The sequence below is a fragment of the Buteo buteo genome, chromosome 27, assembly GCF_964188355.1.
Source record: "Buteo buteo chromosome 27, bButBut1.hap1.1, whole genome shotgun sequence".
In the NCBI taxonomy this organism is placed as follows: domain Eukaryota; kingdom Metazoa; phylum Chordata; class Aves; order Accipitriformes; family Accipitridae; genus Buteo; species Buteo buteo.
This window is the reverse complement of record NC_134197.1, coordinates 5,770,318-5,787,449: the sequence shown is the minus strand read 5'-3', so window position 1 is coordinate 5,787,449 and position 17,132 is coordinate 5,770,318. Positions and strand designations below refer to the sequence as shown.

Sequence of the window (17,132 nt, the reverse complement as noted above, 5' to 3'; positions counted from 1 at the left end):
GACATGAAGATCTACAGCACCTAACACTAACAAACAGAACTCAATACTCTTCCTCCAAAAGTTTGAGGCTGATGGGGGGGACAGCTAATTCCCTATTAGCAGCAAACCCTTCCTTCTACACAACTTGGTTCTGGTTTCCAAAAACCACTTTGGAACCTAACTTGCAGCAACAAGTCTTCCCAAGTTCACAGATCGCTTCTATAAGTAAAACAGTGCCTCCTCGGTCATGTAAAAGTTTTTGCAATTCTTCCTTCAAATTTGGAAGGGTACTAACTAAAAGGCCAAAACCAAATCATGCCTGGAGCTCAGAAAAGCCTTGAGGAAGTCTTCAGTGAGTCCCTCTGGTGACTGCATGCCCCACAAAGCCCCAGAAGCATAGAAGAAGGTTAGGACCACAAAAGGCAACCCACCACTTTGACATAGGCTTGTACCAGAGACACAGACTTGGTGGGGGCTAACTTTCGGGCTCATGCAGTCTCAGGGTAACACAGCATTTATTCTTTGGATGTATATCATCACAAAGAGGAGACACAACAGAAGCACGCAGGCAATGCAAAAGCCAAAACCCAAACGACAAAGTTTACTCAAAATAAGCACTTCAGTACCACAAGCAAATAAATTCAAGAGAGAACACGCGGCCAACAGGTAACCGTGCCCCAGCAAGCCTATTTTGAAATTAAGAACAGCGCTAAAAATTAAGACGACACGTCCCTCCCACCTCCCCGCTGCAGAAAACCCTTCGGCAAAGGCTCCCTTCCAGGGCACCAAGGGACCCCCCACCCCCCGGCAGCGGCCGCGGCGGGCAGGGGGCTGCTCCCCCGCAGCCGGGCCGCCCTGGGCACCGCGGGGAGGGGTTCGCCCTCACAGACCTCCCCCCGTAGGGCGGCAGAGGGAGAGCGGGGGGCCTCGGCGGTCACCACAGCCCTACCCCGCTTGCGGGGACGGCGAGCGGCCGCCCGGAGGTGGGAGGAACGGGGAGACGGCACAGCCTCCCTTCGCCGCTCCCACACCGCCGGGCTCGGCGGCCAAGGGGCGGTGAGCGGGGTGGGAGGGCCGGGCCGAGCGGAGCGGAGCGGAGCGGAGCGGAGCCGGCGGCCTCCCCGCCCGCCCTCACGCGTTCCCTCACCGGCCGCGGGCGGCGGCGCGCGCCCCGCTTGGATCTCCCTCCTCGCCCCGGCGCCGAGATCTCACGGGAACTGGCGCCCAGCTATCGCGAGAACAGCGGCGCCGCCCGCCGTAACGACGGGAGTAGGCGCGCAATCCCCCCCCCGCGGCCTGCCCGCCGTACCGTACCGTAACGCTCCGTCTCGGGGCGAAAGAGCTTCGCGCTCAGCCTCCCCCCCCCCAAAAAAAAAAAAACCAACCCGCTGTGTCCCCCGCTCCGTCCCCGCGACCGAGCTGCAAGGCTCCTGCTCGGGCAGAGCCGCCCTGCCCCACCGCCCCTGCGGCCGGAGGAGCAGCAGGGAGAGCGCCCCGTCTCCCCACCGCATGGCAGGTAAGGAAGTTCCTCGAAGACATCTGGGTATTTTTATTTATTTTTGCCTTGCCAAACATACACAAAGCAACGCCCAGCTCCCCGGTTCAGGCTGTTGGGTTCAGGCTGTTGGGCTCACGCCTTCAAGCACACCGTTCGGTACGGAGATCCAGATCAGGAGGTTTCAAAGCAGTTAAAGTTTGATAAATCAGTAAGGAATCCCAAATGAGATGTTTATAATGAGAAAGATCCGGAAGCCTTAAAAACAGACAGTGCCACCAGCCCCTGTTATAACTCATGCCACAGTCGGCCTGATAAAAGTGCTATTTAACGTAAAAGTTGTCACTTCCAGATAAGGCAGTGGCTAAATTTATTTTTGCAACAGAATTCTAGCTATTCCATCAGTAATTCTCCCTGTCTGGGATCCAAGGAACATCTTGTCATTTCACCTAACAAACATCACTGGTCAAATATAAAACATTACTGAAAACACAGGGGAAATTATCTCCTCAGTAGCGATGACCCTGCCCTACTGTCATTTGCCAGATTTATGAGTACCATGAAGTAGCAATTTCTAAATATAACCTGTGTCTTTAGAAAATGCAGCAGAGCCATCAGGCTGAATATTCCAGAGTCCGTCGTACGTCCTGAGGGGCTGCGTTACAGAACGTACGTGACGATGCAGATCCGGACACGCACAAAAACGTTACCTATTCTTACATGTGCTAATAAATTGCACCAGCTTTTAAGAAAGATGAAAAGGCAATAAATTGGCTCAAACTCCCCTTGCTGGTCCCTCTCATTCTGACAACCACCTTTATGGTTAGTCTCACGTATGACAACATTAATAGTGCGATGATTTTCAAGCACACATTAAAAACTCATACAATCACTGTTTTATTTTCATTTCCATTACTCCAGCCCCAGAGGTTGCCTTTCATATTACTCCTCTCCATTCCCAACTGTTATCTCCACAGGTGAGAAGCTAGATTGGATGTCTCTGCTTGTATAATTAGCGGATAAACTCAGTCGGATACCACCCTGGTTTATTTTTGTATTGAAAAGCGTGATGTACTTCATAAGAATTGTGGCAGATTTTCCCAGGGTCTTAATGGTGGGATTTTTCTTTAAACACGCACCAAATTCAGATTTCCAATCAATGATCACCTATTCGATAATCTGCAGTTCTCAGCTTTCATTTCCCTTTGTACAGTCTTGCCAAATAATAAGATTCAGCAGAGTCCTTCCGGCTGGCCTGAGGCTTTATAGTCCTCACGTCTTGGAACTGTTCCTTCAGTCTGTTTTGCAGAAGATGGGACTCATGTCCATCCCAGAATTTACAGAGCATCATTCCTTTCGGCTTTAAAATGCTTCGGGACAGACTCAGAAGGCCTAAACATAGATTGATCAATTTCTGATGATCCAGTTCTTTAATGCCTGTCGCATTAGGCGCCATATCGCTCAAGACAACATCCACCTTCTCTGCAGGAAGCAGACTCTGAATTGTCCTCAGCGTCCTTGGGTCTGCAATGTCAGCCTCCGACAGGAAGACTGCCCCTTCCAGAGGAGAAATCCGCAGGAGGTCAACGCCAAGGACGAAGCCAATGGGGACAGCAGGATCTAGATTATAAGAATGAATGACACACTGAACAATCATAATGGTTGCAAACAACGTGCATATGCCTGAGCTCCATGCTAGTCAATAAACAAAAAAGTATCACCTGCTATGTCTGCTCTTCTTGTCCTCGGACAGTTTGCTGCGTGCATCTGGATGGATGGTTTGCTATAAGCTAATCCATTCAAAACATGAAAAGTCACATAACTTTGGATAAGCAACGACTATTTTTCATGTTTTTCTCCTGCTCTTTCAAGGCTGACAGTCCAGAAATCCTGGACAACAGTACAGATGATAAGACCTTCTCTTGTAAATATTAATGGCTTAGAACACATAAACTGTACATAGTGGTTACTACTGTTTTTCAAGAAGGGAAATAAAAATTCAGAAAAGCCAAGTTCCCTGCTGGAGGCCACACCAGTTTCCGAACTGCATGAAGGGATCTTCCCCACAACAGTTAATCAGAACACTATCACCACATAATAAGTTTTTATTTCACAAATATGATTTCTCCAGACCATATCAAGATTTACTATTCTTCACGGCCACGTAGGCACACACCTTCATGCTTCTCTCAGTGACTCTGGCATTTGCCAGTACCCATGTCCCTTCCCCACACCACCACCGTCACAGCTGAGTTTTCTCACACACTTCAAGACAAGTGTAATCCCTATCTTGCCTGCCAAAAACATGCACTTACCAGTACCTAAGGCGTTGACCCTCTCTACAGCAACCTGGCTCCAAGCACCAGGCGCCGCTCCACAGTCAAGAACAGAAAGCCCTGGACGAAGAATTTGAAACTTGTCATCAATTTCCAGTAATTTGAAGGCACTTCGGCAACGGTAATTCTGCCGCTTCGTTGCCTTGACAAAGGGATCCTTCAAGTGCCGCTCCAACCACTGGTGCTCAGTTCCAGTTTTCTTCAGAAACCCCACCGTGGTGTGGAGACATTTGCTCACCAAATGCCGACAGCTGCCGGGGAAGACAGGTGAGTTAATCAGTCAGTGCATAATCACCACCTATTTCAAAACTCTCTATAGTAATTCTAATCTTGACTACAGCTCCGCCCATTTATCACCAGGTTCACAAAAAAGCCTCCAAATTTGAGATTCTTGCACCTTTAGTTATCTGGTCCAGTCTCAACGAAAGGGCCGGATTTTGGACGGAGGCCTCGCAAGTCACCCCCTGCGCAAAGGTGGGAAAGAGGACCCCGCTCCTAGACAGCTCTTCGCTTCTGCTCCGGCGCTTGCGTTTAAGGCCCGCGGGGGCACGACATGGCAGACTGACCCCCGCAAGGGCCTGGGCTGCCTCAGAGGGGCTGGCGGCCTCCGTGAGAGGGGAAACCGGGGGTACGCCAGCCCCTCCAAGGAGGGATGCCCAAGCTCCTGGAGGCTCCTTCATGCCCCCCGGTGGAGCACGCCGACAGCCACCGCCACCACCGCTTTCCAGGTAACTAACCCCCGCTCCGGCATTTCCAGCAACGACAAACCCCAAGCGCCCGTTCCCCATTCCTGACGAAAACCGAAAGCGCCGAGCCTAACGCCTCACCAGCCCGGGGACACCCCACCAACTCCGGGGTCAGGGCGGGACCCGCCGGCGCCGAGCCCAGCTCTCCTCAGCGGCTCCTCCACCCACCTGCCCGCGGCCGGAGCGGCTGCGACCCCCCGCCAGGCCATGGCGGCCGCCTCAGCCCGCTCCGCCTCCCCTCACGGCTACGGCGGGGCGGCACCGGGGGCGGAGCGGGAACGGAAGAGCCGGGTCGGGCCGCTTCTGAGGGGGCGAGGCAGCGGCGGGCGGGAAAGTCGGGCGTTTGGGGCCGAGGTGCTGAGGGGACAGGGGGAGCCTGGCACTGGGGGTGTTGGCGGGGGGTGGTTTAAGGATTTGGGGAGGGGGGTGCTGAGGAAGGTCAGGGATTTGGGGAGGGGGCTCCGGGGGGGAGGGGATCAAAGATTTGGGGAGGGGGTGCTGGGGGAGCAGGAGAGCAAGGGTCAGTGGGGAGTGTTAGAGAAGTAGGCACTGGGAGAGGCGCTGGGGGACTGAGGGTTTGGGCCGGGGAGGGTGGGCAGCAGGCATTTGGGGAGGGGGTGCTGGGTGTTTGGGGGGGTGAGGGGCTATCTGGCCCCCCGGGCCAGAGGAGCAGCCCGGTCCCCTCTCTGAGGGGAGCCGGGAGCCCTTGGCACAGCGCGCCCTTCTCGTCTCTCGCCCAGGAGCCATGTGCACGTCCAGGCTCTTCACGCTGGTCCTGGTGGTGCAGCCGCCCCGCGTCCTCCTGGGCATGAAGAAACGCGGGTTTGGAGCTGGGCTCTGGAACGGCTTTGGGGGGAAGGTGCAGCCGGGGGAGAGCATCGAGGAGGCAGCTCGCAGGTGAGTCCTGGTCCGGCTCGGCCGGTGCCCTTGGGAGAGGTGGGTATTGGGGCACAGGTTGGGCCGCGGAGGTGTTAGACCATTTGTGGTGGGCTGCAGGTGGAGTTAGCGCGGCTTGGCTGGTCAGTAATGCCCTTGTAACCAGTTTGTTACCCACCAGTGCAGTCATGAGCCATCTCTGAACAGAGAAAATCGCCTGCTCCACAGGTGATGAGGGATCATCCACGTATACAAAGAAATGGGATTGCTCCCTGTTGTCTGTCACCCACGAATCTTTAACTGCTGTCCAGTCTATGAGTAACTGGAAGTTACCGAGTGTCCTCCCCACCTCCATGTCTCAGACTGATGTAAACTGAGACTTAGTCTGCTAGTAGCAGGCGGAGGTTCTTGCACTGTTCAGAAAGGTGCAGAGTTTAATTTTGGCTACAGAGCAGAATTGCAGCTTATGCCAATGTACTGCTTATTGTTTAAATTTTGCACCTGTTGAACAGACGCTACCTTCCAGTAGCATTTTTAGTACTGTGTGAAAATGTAACAAAATAGTAGAAATTCTTAGGGGTCCGTTATGAAAGGCACTGTTGTTCATTATTTGACTGCATGGTGGCATTTTTAAGGCCCAATGCTGAGTTAGGGAATCGAATTCTGTCAATACAGAGGTACAGTACCATTTTTGAAGCTTTTAGTACTGACTTCTTGAAGTTCTTTCTTCTGTCATTAAAATGAAATAGCAGAACACAGCTGAATTGCTAAACTCCTCTAAAAATTAGGTACCTTGTTCTTTACATGAACGTTGCTGATACAAAGCCACACTTTGGCACCTCCTCGCTTCCTGATACATGCCCAAATTTGCCCTCGCACCTGCAGGAAGATCAATGTTGGTGTGCTCAACAGCTGCCTAACAGCTTTTGCCCCGAGACGTCTCCTCAGCTGTGCCAGTGCAACCGCCTGGGTTCTGTGGTGAGCTAATCCAGGGGACAGAAGGGTCCTCTATGCAGATGTGCACCCAGCAGTGCACAGCATTAACGTATCTCATGCTTACATCATGGCTTTTCCTGTAATTTATCATCTCTAAGTGGAGGGAGGGAGATCGGTTTTGTTACTTAAATCAGGCCTTCATTTGCTAGGCTTACATTGCCACTGACTGTGGTGTAAATCTAATGATTTAATTTAGCATTTGATTTCCTAGGTGCGTGTTTATTTGCACTAGCCCGGAGTAAGAAACCAGAGCTTTAGTCCATGCAAGACGTCAAGTGATGAAAGTTTCAGCAGTTCTCAGTGCAACGTGCCACAGCACAGCCAGCACCTGCTGCTGTGGACTGTGGAACAGTCCAATCCTCATCCCTTTCAACGCAGCTGGTAGGAGTTTGCTGCAGAATGACACAACCGATTCCTGCCGAGGTCAACTGAGCAGGAAACAGTCCCCAGAGCCAGAGCCAGCACACAGCCCACCTTCCTGGAGGGAACAACACAGACACCGTTGCAGCACTGCCTCGGGTGCAGGCTCTCCTCCAGGAAGTGTCACACAGTCCCAATCAAACTTAACTGGCACCACCTCCACTCTGTATTCAGAGTTAAGGTATTGGGCTGTGGTTCTGTGTTGCACTCAGTTGGGTTTGCAGCAGCATAAGGTGTGAAGTGTCCTCACAGCACAGATAGTTAACTATTAAGCTGAAACATGAACAGAAGTTTCCTGTATCAGAAGATTTCTATCCTCTGCTGGGTATGCCACACTCCTGTGAGCACCTGGGCACCCACAGCTCCTCAGTGGCACATCTTGTAAGGGGAGCATTTAGCTAGTCATTATTTCTAGTTTGCTACCTGTAATGTTTCCACTTACTATATACAGAGCCAGACAGCTGACAGATAAATTGCTTGGAGAACCATATCAGTGTTGTGCTTTGTTGTTCAATTATCACAGCCTGTAAAATGAAGCTTTTAGCTTTGTTGCTGGAAAACTGCCTCTATTTTAGACGTAGATAATTTCTCAAGAAGATAAACTAAAATTAGCTTAGACACATTAAGCTGGAATATAATTTTGAAGGATGGGATCCATGAAATTGATGCCAAAGAAAGCTGGAGCCTTAAAGATCATTTCCATTATATTTTAAAATTGTTAAGTTACTGCCAAATGTGCAACTACAGCTACATTAATTATTAACCTTAACTGAAGATACGCTGCTTCAAAGTATTCCTTATTTTTGTACGTTAGAAAAACCATTACTAACTTCAAGCTATGCTGATTCTGCTAGAGGTAGGTAAAAATAAAAAAAGCCCTAAGTGCGTAGCATAAACAGAGCAAGTAATTGAATGCTTCAAGTAGCTGTGCATGGTGATGCATGGAAAAGAGCTGTCTGGCAAGTCTCTCAAAGTGCTCTTAAAAGTCTTGCCTTCTAGCGTCTCGTTATGCTAAGTGTACTTCCAAGGAGCAGAAATGGAAAGTTTACACAATTGCTTTGTGTTTTTATATGGCATTTGAACGGGAGATAGTATTCCTAACATTCTGTGTGCAAATGATGTTGTGTAGTGCGTAGTCTATTTAAATAAGCTTCAGTTAGCCTCAGAAGCAGCTGATTTTGTAGCAAGTACAGATGTTCCAGTATTTATTACCTGCTTCCTCACAATTCTAAAAGCTTTGGCTTGAAGTTGGCAAGCCTTTTGCCTGTCTAAATGAAGCGTGTCTCAGAGTTCTTAAGCCACATCCAGCTACAACTCGTGTGAGTGTTAGCACACTTCTAACTAATGTCAGAAAAGATCATGTTGCAAGGAAATTATACTAAACAATTTTCCTGAATCTTCCCCTTCCAACATAGCTTATTTTCCTACCAGCCTTTAGGCCCTTGTCATAATGCGGAAGCCAGCCTGACCTGGCTCCACTGCGGTGTAAGTAGGCTAACAGTTTGGTGTAAGCCAGAACTCTGCTTTGTTCTGTAGGCTGTGCCCTACTGTTTTACAGGTGCAGCTTTCACTTTTGGTTCACTGGAAGTGTTTTGAATGTGCGAGTAAAGCTAATGACTGCTTTTTTGTTCTCCTGCTGCTCGCTTGCATGTAAAGAAGTCTATTTCTTGTGCAGGGAGCTCCTGGAGGAGAGTGGACTGACTGTGGATACCTTGCAGAAGATAGGTCAGATCACATTTGAATTTGTAGGCAACTCTGAACTCATGGACGTTCACATTTTCCGAGCAGATCATTTTCACGGAGAGCCAACAGAAAGTGATGGTAGGTAGCTAGTGGAGGGGAAAGAAGGATGTGCATTCTCTTCTGAGACAGTATCGCTCTTAAGAAATGCAGAACTATTCATGCCAAAATCCCTTTGAGAAGGGAGGCAGCTGGGCTGTAGAGAAGCTGCTTGTTGACAGATATTCAAAGTCTAGGCAGCAAAAAAACAAGAGAAAGTCTCATGCAAAGTTCTTTTGTTTTCTCCCACCAGAAATGCGTCCACAGTGGTTTCAGCTGGATGAGGTGCCATTCAATCACATGTGGGCAGATGATATCTACTGGTTTCCCCTGCTGCTTCAGAAAAAGCTGTTTCGTGGCTATTTTAAGTTCCAGGGACAAGACACTATCCTGGAGCACACCCTGAAAGAAGTGGAGGAAGTTTAAGAAAACGGAAGCATTCAATCTACATGCTGCTGCCCGCACTAGGCTAGAACACCATAAGCACTACTTAGAATGGTCTCCTTTCTCAACTCTCCATCAAAGGAGACTTATTTGCCAGGTCACTGGGAAGTAAGGAAAATAAGGGGGTTTCTTAGAGCAGAAATAAAAGTAACAAGATTTTCCATTCTGTGAAGTCCCTGGCTGTAGTATATTTAGTGGTTAGGTAATCACAATTATTAAAAACTTGGTGTTAACCCTTTTCTTCACAACTGGCCAATTGTTTAGGCTTTTCCCTCGTGGCTGGAAATGTTTTTAAAAAATTAAAAATGTTTTTTAGTAAAAGCATGTGGTGTTCTCTTGTAAACTGCTGGCTACCTTCTAGACTGTTTAAGGGCCTTTCAGGAGTTAGCTTCCTTTCACAGAAACATTAAGTGGACTGTGAAGCAGCAGAATCAATTATCTTTTCTGTGCCAGTTTCTATACAGTTCCCTATTCAGCATTACTTCCTGGGACAAAGTGAGGCTTGCCCAGAGCTGTGGAAGCCTTTTGAGAAGTTTAGGTAGAGATCCCTCCAGGATTCTCCAGCTGAAGGCAGTGTAACATTATAGGAGTTAGGAAAACAAAAGTCAGAGGGAGATGTATGGCACTGTTTGAGCCCTGCCTTCACTCTTGCAGCTCCTGCCATGAACTTGAACTGTTTTGAGCGTTTCAGGTAAAGATACACTGAACAAAATCAGCAAGTTTCAGCAAGTCCATGTTGCAAAATGCCATCACCTACGGCTGCAGGCTTTGCCACATGTCGGTAGCAGGTGACCTGTTCAGCATTCAGGTCAGCCCAACTCAGCAGGCCAGGCAGCAAAACCTTAATCAAACTGTGCTACAAATAACACATCACATATGTAACTTCTTATACAAGTTTTGGTTTTTTGTTTTGTTTTGTTTTTTTTTAAACACTTTTACAAACACATATAACACTTACAGATAGAATCTTGGAATGTAATATAGGATCTGTAAACATTTCCAGTCTACCAGCTGTAGTAATAGTTCTTTAATTCCTGCATTTGGATAAAGTGCTTCATACATAAGGCTATTTGAGCAAAGCAAAGATACAGGATATTCCAGGCAGGCAAAATTCACGCCCTCTGAACAAGATTGTTTCTTGTCTCCCTCCAGCAGTTCTGAATATTTTATACCACTCAAAAATGCCCTTCTTCATATGCTCAGTAAGCCACAGCCTAGACTTGGAGTATAAGAGTTAACACCTTAGACTCTTACTTTTCCTTTTGTGCTGCACACTGAGTTATTTACAGAGTTTTTGATACTCACCTCTGCTTCTGACATAGTAGTAAGGGTTTCTGGCTGTTCTAATGGAAAGAATGGCTCGAGGCAAGTAGAGGAGAGAAAATAAGCACAAGGGGATAGGTAGCTTGTAACAGGATGTAAGACCTTACTGCATGGTAGGAAAGGGAGTGACTGGCAGCCAATACCTGTTATGTTATCTTGATTTATTTCCTGGTGGACACTGTAAATCGCATGGTGAGACAGAACAAATTACTTTCTGTTCCTCCAGGAGTTTAGGTAGGAAAAGAACAAGTGCAGCTGAGGCTTGCGCTTCTATTTGCTATCCCCTCTTCTGCAGTCAGTTCAATCCTTTTATAAAGATGCTTTCACCAGCACCGACCTTTAGGTCATGTCAAAGAGTAGTGATGTTATTGCTCCTGCTGCAGTTGCGGAGACTGACGTGTTTTAAGTAAGTTCTGTCCCCAGCTGGTGATCTTTGTCTTTTGGGAAACAGCACAAACCGAAGATTGTAAATTAGCCTGTTACAAATTCCAGGAATTACACCCTTATATGATCAAAGTAGAAGAGTAAAAGCACTGGAATGCAGCAAGGCACTGTTGAAAATGTAACAACCTGGGAGGAGCAACTTGCAAGGAAGATGGAAGGAGACTGAAAGAAGGATCAAAGATTAAGGGTGTATTGTAAATATAGTTTGAAAAGCCTTTCAACACGATACTGGTCAAAAAGCCTGTATATTGCCACTTCACAGCCTGAAGCAGAGGAGACCTCAGGAGTGACAAAAGCATATAGCCCTTTTGATAAAACAATTTTCAGGCAAAGTTTCAGGTTCTCAGCTATTTACTACCCTGGTACCTCCACAACAGATTTGACAGACACTGACAGAAAGACTGGAGGCCTTTTCTACCATTACTATTTTGAACACATAATAGTCCCCATGACCTCAAGCAATACATAGAAAGCTTCCATTCAAGAAGGCACGTTAACTCTTTGGTGCTACATCTTACAGGAGCATCAGTTCTTGGCTAGGCAGCATGCACTCTTCAATTAGTCTTCTGGTTTGCTTAGTGTTTACTGCAACCTACCCTGCTACCAGCAATGGAACCAACTTCATTAAGTCTTGTTCTCACCCTTGCATATAGCTAGGCTGTTTGCTGCAGAAGGCAATACCATGGAGGTAACTACAACTGTTTCTCCTACATTGACTAGGGGAGACAGACAAATGAAGTGAACTTGATTGATTCCCTGCTGCATTCCTCTAGAGGAAGCAAGCCATACTTGATGCTGCTCTCCAAGTCTGACAGATCCCAAACTAAACAACAAATACAGTAAGGAAATCCCTCACATATTGAGGTAAACATAATAGTGCTATTTGCACACTGACCAGTCTCCCAAAAATAAGGTTTGCAAACTAAGGGTTGTATGAAATAGTGTATGCGTGTATTTAGGAATGAGACAGAATCTTGACAGTCCAGTATGAAATAAACTCTGAAAGTGCCATTAGCTATATCAGCTTTGAGAATACTAGGCCTCTGTTCTCAAAATTCTAGGTGAACAGAGTAACATCAAAACAAGAAAACCCCACCCCCAAAACTGCTCTCCTCAAAGAGGCAAGGGCTGACAATGGAGGAATGAGTGTTTTCTCAAAACAACATAATTCCAGTTTCTTTACAGGTCATCTGGTCTGTGTTTATCATTATTACAGTCTCTGCATTTGGACTGTAGAATACTTGCTTTGAAGGAGAACAGGAAAGAGGGTTAGTCTAAAGCCCAAATGTGGTTTTGATGTTTGGTTTTTTGGTTTTTTTTGTTTTTAAATAAAGTCCAAAATTGTAACTTTTTTCTAAATGTGAGAAGTGCAAAGTTCCCTTCTGGCTAATACTTTGCAAGTGCTCCTACAGAACACAGGCCAGTCATCTATCCCAGCCAGACAAGTTACGCAGAAGATCCATCATGTAGGTATTACATCTTGCCCCAAAACATTCAGTATTTTCTTAACTTGACAGTTCACTGCATCAGGCAAACAAGGCTAAATGAGGGAGGATGGGTACTAGAAGTAAGAAAATGATAGGCCATAACCAGCCAGCACCTTCTAAAGATGCTAGGAGTGAAGAGTGTTTAAAAATATGGTGACACGCTTTCTGCACTTTAACCACAAACTATCTTCCTAATCAAGACAAGGTCAAGCAGAAAAACCTTTTGTGCCATTCTTGAGATAGTATATTCTTTGTTACTGTACTATAGAAACATTTCCCTCCTCAGCCAGTTTGCTCTGGCTTGTGAGCAGAATCTCTTCTGCATCACTTTGGCAATCTTCAGGAGAGAGAATCAAATCTGTCACAGCCATCTGCAGTTAATCTGTCTCACTGGACAAGGCCAATACGCAGGAGGAAAGACTCAGAAGAGAGTTAACATTTGAATTGCTATAATAAACTCTTAACAATGCATTCTGAGCAAGGTTGTTAAACAAGACACCCTACACACTCCTTAAGGCCCAGCACCCAAGAAATTCACCCACATAAGTGCACTTTACCACATTTTGAGGGGTGTAACGGTTATACCCGTCTCATGAAACTGGGCAAGTAACATTATCTTGCTCCTATCTGAAGAAACTAACCCATAATTTCCACCTAGACTAGGAAGTTCATGTTGCACTGAATTTTCTAAATTAATTAAAAAAAAAAAAAAAAGAAAAAAGCTGTTGTGATTGGAGGATTTAAATATAGTTCCTGCTAATGGGGAAGCTCCTAATGGGAAAATACTGTAATGGTTCCAGTTTGACAGCGAGCACTCATCCTTGTTAATGTGCTTCCTTTTTACCCACTCAAGAAAATGCTAAGAAAACAAGTTTCAAATTGCCCTTTGGCAGCTATTTTGGGCCCACAGAAATTAGGTTCAGGGCAGTCCTGTTCATGTAGAGTTTTGTTGCATACGTTTGCAGTTTGTTCAATTATCAGTTTCTCTGGAGGATATGCACAATTTCCCCTAAGGTAACGTGACATGCAATTTCTCCTCCCCCTACCCTTTGCCTTGTGAGGGAAAGTCACCAGAGATACAAAGTGAAACATGGAGAATGTTTAGTCCCTTTATCACAATCACAAATCATTCTGAAAACCCCATTACCAAGCACCATGCTATTTTTTGAGAGATAGAGAACTGTCACTTATTTGTCTTCTCTCCTTCACAAATACACTCCAATGCTACCCACAGCCAGAAAAAAAAAAAAAAAAAAAAAAAAAAGACAGTAACATCCTGATAAATACTGATTTTTTTTGCTAATGAACTTTATCAACGTTGTGTCCCAGCCTGCTGGTGTAACAGGATAGTCTGATATTAGACCAAAGAAAACACCAGCCTTTGGGTCAGCAGCTCTCCAATAGTCCCAAACAGCTACTAAACAGATTGATGTCAGAACCTCCAGAAGACAATAAACAAGCTACCTTGTAGCTGTTCTGCTCATGAGTGGTTTACAATTAAGGAGTGTTTTATTCAATTATGTTCTCATTTATGCCAGGCAAACTCCTCTGAATTCCTGAACCCAGTTGGTCTTTGGCCCCAAACTGAAAAATATGAGCAAGTCCCTAGGCTGCCCTGCAACCGTGAACTGAAACACAGTGACGAGACAGTCTGCCTAGCCTCACCGGGAAAATTATTGTCACGCAGCAGCACTAACCCCTACCCAGCTGGGTTAGTGACTCCAACCACTTCATTCACGTATTTTGTGCTAAACTTTACCAGTAAGAAATCAAATCCAGACACCTATCAATGGGACAGCTTTCAGCTTTCCTTATGCACATATGCCCCTAACACAGGCCCTCCCAAGCTTAAAAGGTAATCCATCTCTGCCACAAGCCAGTGCTTCACATATCCTGTTCATCTCAGCACTTCAGAGATGCGCAGAGATGTGTCAGCATGTGTGCGGATAAACATTACTGGAGGACTGTTAGTACAAGATGCAGAGGCATCAGCAACAACACTGCAGCACTCAGTGCACCAGGTCACACCCTGACCCCATGAAGAGTGTCTGCAAGATAACGAACATCAGCTCTGCCCCAGAGCATTTCAAAATTAAGAGATTGTCTTTGTATCTGTATGTTCTGCCCCACATCCAGTCTGTCTAAATCAGAGAGCAGCTCAAAGCAGCGGAATTAAAAAATAAAAAAAAAAAAAAAAAAAATAGCTGTTTGGAGGATTCATTCTAACATCTGGAGGTAGAGGTCCCACCCCTTCCTTGATTGCACTTCTTGCTCCATGCTAGATGCTCAGGGCATTAATTGGAGAAGAAGTTTCCCTCTGGAGGTGACAATGGTGGAGTTGGCATATTGCTAGATCCCACAAAAAGGCAGCTCAACTTCGGCTTCAATTCATTCCAAACTTTACTCATCTGTGAGTAGAAAAGGAGAGAAAACAGACATGACAACACGGTAGGCAATCACCTCACCACACTGTATTTTGGCAACAGTTTCAGAGTACTCAAAAGCACAACATAAATTTGCTGAAGTACTTTGGGAAAGTCCAGCGGACCCAGATTGTCCCTTTCAGACTGGTACTATAATGCAGCTCTCTTAACATTTTACTGAGCATGCATGGAAGGGAGATTTCCCATACCTTCGTCAAATTCCTTCACTGCAGGGAAGGAAAGGAGCTGAAGGAGGAGAGACCTTTCTAATACAAAGAATGCAAGAAAGTCTGTATGTGGGGAATGCTGAAGGTCGTATTTAGGGGTTAACAAAAAGGAGCTCTTGAATTTAGAGCAAAAACAAGGAAGTTGTTCCTTGTCATATAATTTCTGTGTAGCACAACAAAAACCACATTCACCTAGCAAACACACATCATTCACTACAGGATAGGTAGTTATTTAAAGGTTGGGTCTCCTTCAACTGACTCTAGGGTAAGGCCAGCTGCAGATGAGAGAAGAAGAAAAAAAGAAAAACACAGCAACTTGCTGCAAGAAGATACAGTCTTTTAGAGAGGTTAGAGGCCAGCCTTGATCCTCACCCCAAATTGGAAAGACCTTAGATGACTTCTTAAGAAGTTATGAAAGAACCCAGCAGGACAAATGATTAAAGGAAGGCCCACAGGTGAAAAGAAATACATTCAAATTCTTACTCATATTTTGGGAAAAAAAAATGCAGTCCAGAAGAACTCACCTCTTTGTGACCCTGGATCTGGGAGTTGACAAAGGCCCCCAAAATGTGAGACGTGAGAGGCAGATAGATGTGGATAAGCTGTGTCTCCTGATGCAGGCAATACAGAGAGAAGTAATTCCGCAGCTCCATGGTTAGGATAGCATTTTCTTGCTGAAAGAAGAGGAATTCAGTGAAATACATTGCCAGGAAGAGGGTGCCAAGGAGGTTCACTTGCAGCAGGAGAAAACAGCATTCCTCACCATACTAGCAATTCAAACACATACCAAAAACATAAAAAAGGCAGTTCCTGGACCAATTTGATATGACAGCAACTGCACTTTCCATCATGCAGACTGCTGCTTTCCACAGCTCCTGCAAATGACATGTTGCCAAAGAGCCAGTAATAAGTGTTGAGGAAAACAAACACGTTTTCCGTGTAGCACAGCAAGCAGCTCAAATTACCCAAAGTACAGGTTACCTTTTCAGTCTAATGGCTTTCTGCAAATATGAGTGAACTACATAGCGGCACCACTATAGGAGTCCAGTACCCCCCTTTGCTCTCCCAGGCATCTGCCCTACCTCCACAATCCGAGACTCCAATTGCTCCACCGATTCCGGTTCTTTGTTCTGCACAGTGGCACTCATCATCTGCTTCTTCATCATGCTGTACTTATGCAATGCTCGCTGGTGCTTGTGCAATACTCCCTTCTCATGTCTTTCACACAGGTCCTTTATGTGAAAAGGAAAAAAACAGGTACTCAGCGGAAGCTAAGAGACAGCAAGCACACAAGCCAAGTACATCAGGAACACAAACACAGGGTCACGCTTTATGTAATTTCTATGCTGCAGATTTTTGTTTCTTTGTTTTCAAGAAGGTCAGAAAAATGTTGGCAGATAAGAATTCAAGAAACAAAACTGCTTGGACCCAGACCAGTGAGCTTAAGAGGCAATCTGGAGCATCAATTCTGCCAACATTTTGGATCTTATCAGGCCTCTTATCTTTTGTGCACTTCTCAATATTAAGTGCTGGCAATTAACTGTGGTAAGAGCTTGCCAGTGTCCTTCTATTTCAGTCCAGGCATGGGAACGTCAAGAGAGGCTGCCACATACAGTTTCACTAGGTGCTTCTAAAAAAAAGTGCCTTTGACCAAAACATTAGTTTTAACAAAAATTCTTTCATTTTAACTGAACTCATGTCTCCATGAACAAAGTAGCAGCAATCTAATTCACCACTTCGACTCAAAAGCAACCAGATCTGGAAAAAAGTTAGCTGATCCATATAGTTCAAGCAGTCATATTTTTAAATTCCTTGCAGGGTTTGCCGTTTGGCAAGTTCTCGAGACAAGATGAGCTGACCAGTACGGCTACAGAGCTAGCTACAGCCAACAGCCACTCCCCTCCCTCTGCCAGATGCCCAGTTTGCCTCTGAACTGGCCTCCCAGACAGTTTTCCATCCAGTTGGCGTTACACCCTCTGAAGAGCACAAGCTTGCTCTAAACAACTTTCTCACTGGCAGAAAAACAGCAGAGCTCACTTTATAGGACTGGAGTAAATCCAGGAAAAGGTTCAGCTTCTCCACCACATCATTCTCTTCCTGTTTACCCTAGAAAACAAGGAAAAAGTACATTTTATGTAAGCCTGGCAAGAACCGACA

At 46.1% G+C, this 17,132-nt stretch overlaps 4 protein-coding genes across 16 annotated transcripts in view; 1 reads left to right on the top strand and 3 right to left on the bottom strand.

Moving 5' to 3' along the window:
- The window catches only part of MAD1L1 (mitotic arrest deficient 1 like 1), a 375,955-nt gene extending 374,759 nt beyond the window's left edge, over nucleotides 1-1,196 (bottom strand). For 2 of the 3 annotated variants that reach the window (XM_075058834.1, XM_075058837.1), the window contains exon 1: nucleotides 1,127-1,196. The gene's annotated coding sequence lies outside the window, so the exon portion shown is untranslated. Of the gene's footprint in view, nucleotides 1-869; nucleotides 887-1,126 lie in introns of those variants that run through there. The other variant, XM_075058835.1, reaches the window with a different exon arrangement.
- A 327-nt stretch (nucleotides 1,197-1,523) lies between these two features.
- Nucleotides 1,524-4,814, bottom strand: MRM2 (mitochondrial rRNA methyltransferase 2). Of its 4 annotated transcripts, none has more exons than XM_075058846.1 (4): nucleotides 4,725-4,814; nucleotides 3,790-4,061; nucleotides 3,196-3,264; nucleotides 1,524-3,094 (listed from the first exon to the last, which is right to left on the bottom strand). In XM_075058846.1, the coding sequence occupies exons 1-4, from the start codon at nucleotides 4,763-4,765 to the stop codon at nucleotides 2,670-2,672; spliced, it is 807 nt and encodes a 268-aa protein (XP_074914947.1). In that variant the 5' UTR covers nucleotides 4,766-4,814; the 3' UTR covers nucleotides 1,524-2,669. The 4 variants fall into 4 exon arrangements, with proteins under 4 accessions (XP_074914947.1, XP_074914945.1, XP_074914948.1 ...); XM_075058844.1 differs by having other exon boundaries at nucleotides 4,638-4,773; XM_075058847.1 differs by lacking the exon at nucleotides 3,196-3,264.
- Nucleotides 3,953-9,392, top strand: NUDT1 (nudix hydrolase 1). Of its 3 annotated transcripts, none has more exons than XM_075058849.1 (5): nucleotides 3,953-4,077; nucleotides 4,171-4,538; nucleotides 5,297-5,453; nucleotides 8,524-8,669; nucleotides 8,881-9,392. In XM_075058849.1, the coding sequence occupies exons 2-5, from the start codon at nucleotides 4,463-4,465 to the stop codon at nucleotides 9,051-9,053; spliced, it is 552 nt and encodes a 183-aa protein (XP_074914950.1). In that variant the 5' UTR covers nucleotides 3,953-4,077; nucleotides 4,171-4,462; the 3' UTR covers nucleotides 9,054-9,392. The 3 variants fall into 3 exon arrangements, with proteins under 3 accessions (XP_074914950.1, XP_074914949.1, XP_074914951.1); XM_075058848.1 differs by having other exon boundaries at nucleotides 3,965-4,077; nucleotides 4,151-4,538; XM_075058850.1 differs by lacking the exons at nucleotides 3,953-4,077; nucleotides 4,171-4,538 and adding an exon at nucleotides 4,826-4,910.
- Nucleotides 8,673-17,132, bottom strand: part of SNX8 (sorting nexin 8) — a 25,584-nt gene continuing 17,124 nt past the window's right edge. For 5 of the 6 annotated variants that reach the window (XM_075058838.1, XM_075058843.1, XM_075058840.1 and 2 more), the window contains 4 exons: nucleotides 17,013-17,081; nucleotides 16,058-16,207; nucleotides 15,500-15,649; nucleotides 12,758-14,733 (listed from right to left, as the gene is read on the bottom strand). In XM_075058838.1, the coding sequence (XP_074914939.1) occupies nucleotides 14,620-14,733; nucleotides 15,500-15,649; nucleotides 16,058-16,207; nucleotides 17,013-17,081 (483 nt within the window). In that variant the 3' untranslated portion in view covers nucleotides 12,758-14,619. Of the gene's footprint in view, nucleotides 9,030-12,757; nucleotides 14,734-15,499; nucleotides 15,650-16,057; nucleotides 16,208-17,012; nucleotides 17,082-17,132 lie in introns of those variants that run through there. The other variant, XM_075058839.1, reaches the window with a different exon arrangement.

Excerpts from the sequence above, each read along its gene's own strand:
- NUDT1 (XM_075058849.1), top strand. The coding sequence starts at position 4,463 with ATGCCCAAGCTCCTGGAGGCTCCTTCATGCCCCCCGGTGGAGCACGCC. Across the intron at positions 4,539-5,296 it reads CCGCCACCACCGCTTTCCAG|GAGCCATGTGCACGTCCAGG; the intron begins GTAACTAACCCC and ends TCTCTCGCCCAG. Across the intron at positions 8,670-8,880 it reads AGAGCCAACAGAAAGTGATG|AAATGCGTCCACAGTGGTTT; the intron begins GTAGGTAGCTAG and ends TTCTCCCACCAG.
- MRM2 (XM_075058844.1), bottom strand. The coding sequence starts at position 4,765 with ATGGCCTGGCGGGGGGTCGCAGCCGCTCCGGCCGCGGGCAGGTGGGTG. Across the intron at positions 3,265-3,789 it reads GGTCAACGCCTTAGGTACTG|CTTATAGCAAACCATCCATC; the intron begins GTAAGTGCATGT and ends TGAATGGATTAG. Across the intron at positions 3,095-3,195 it reads AAGAAGAGCAGACATAGCAG|ATCCTGCTGTCCCCATTGGC; the intron begins GTGATACTTTTT and ends CTTATAATCTAG.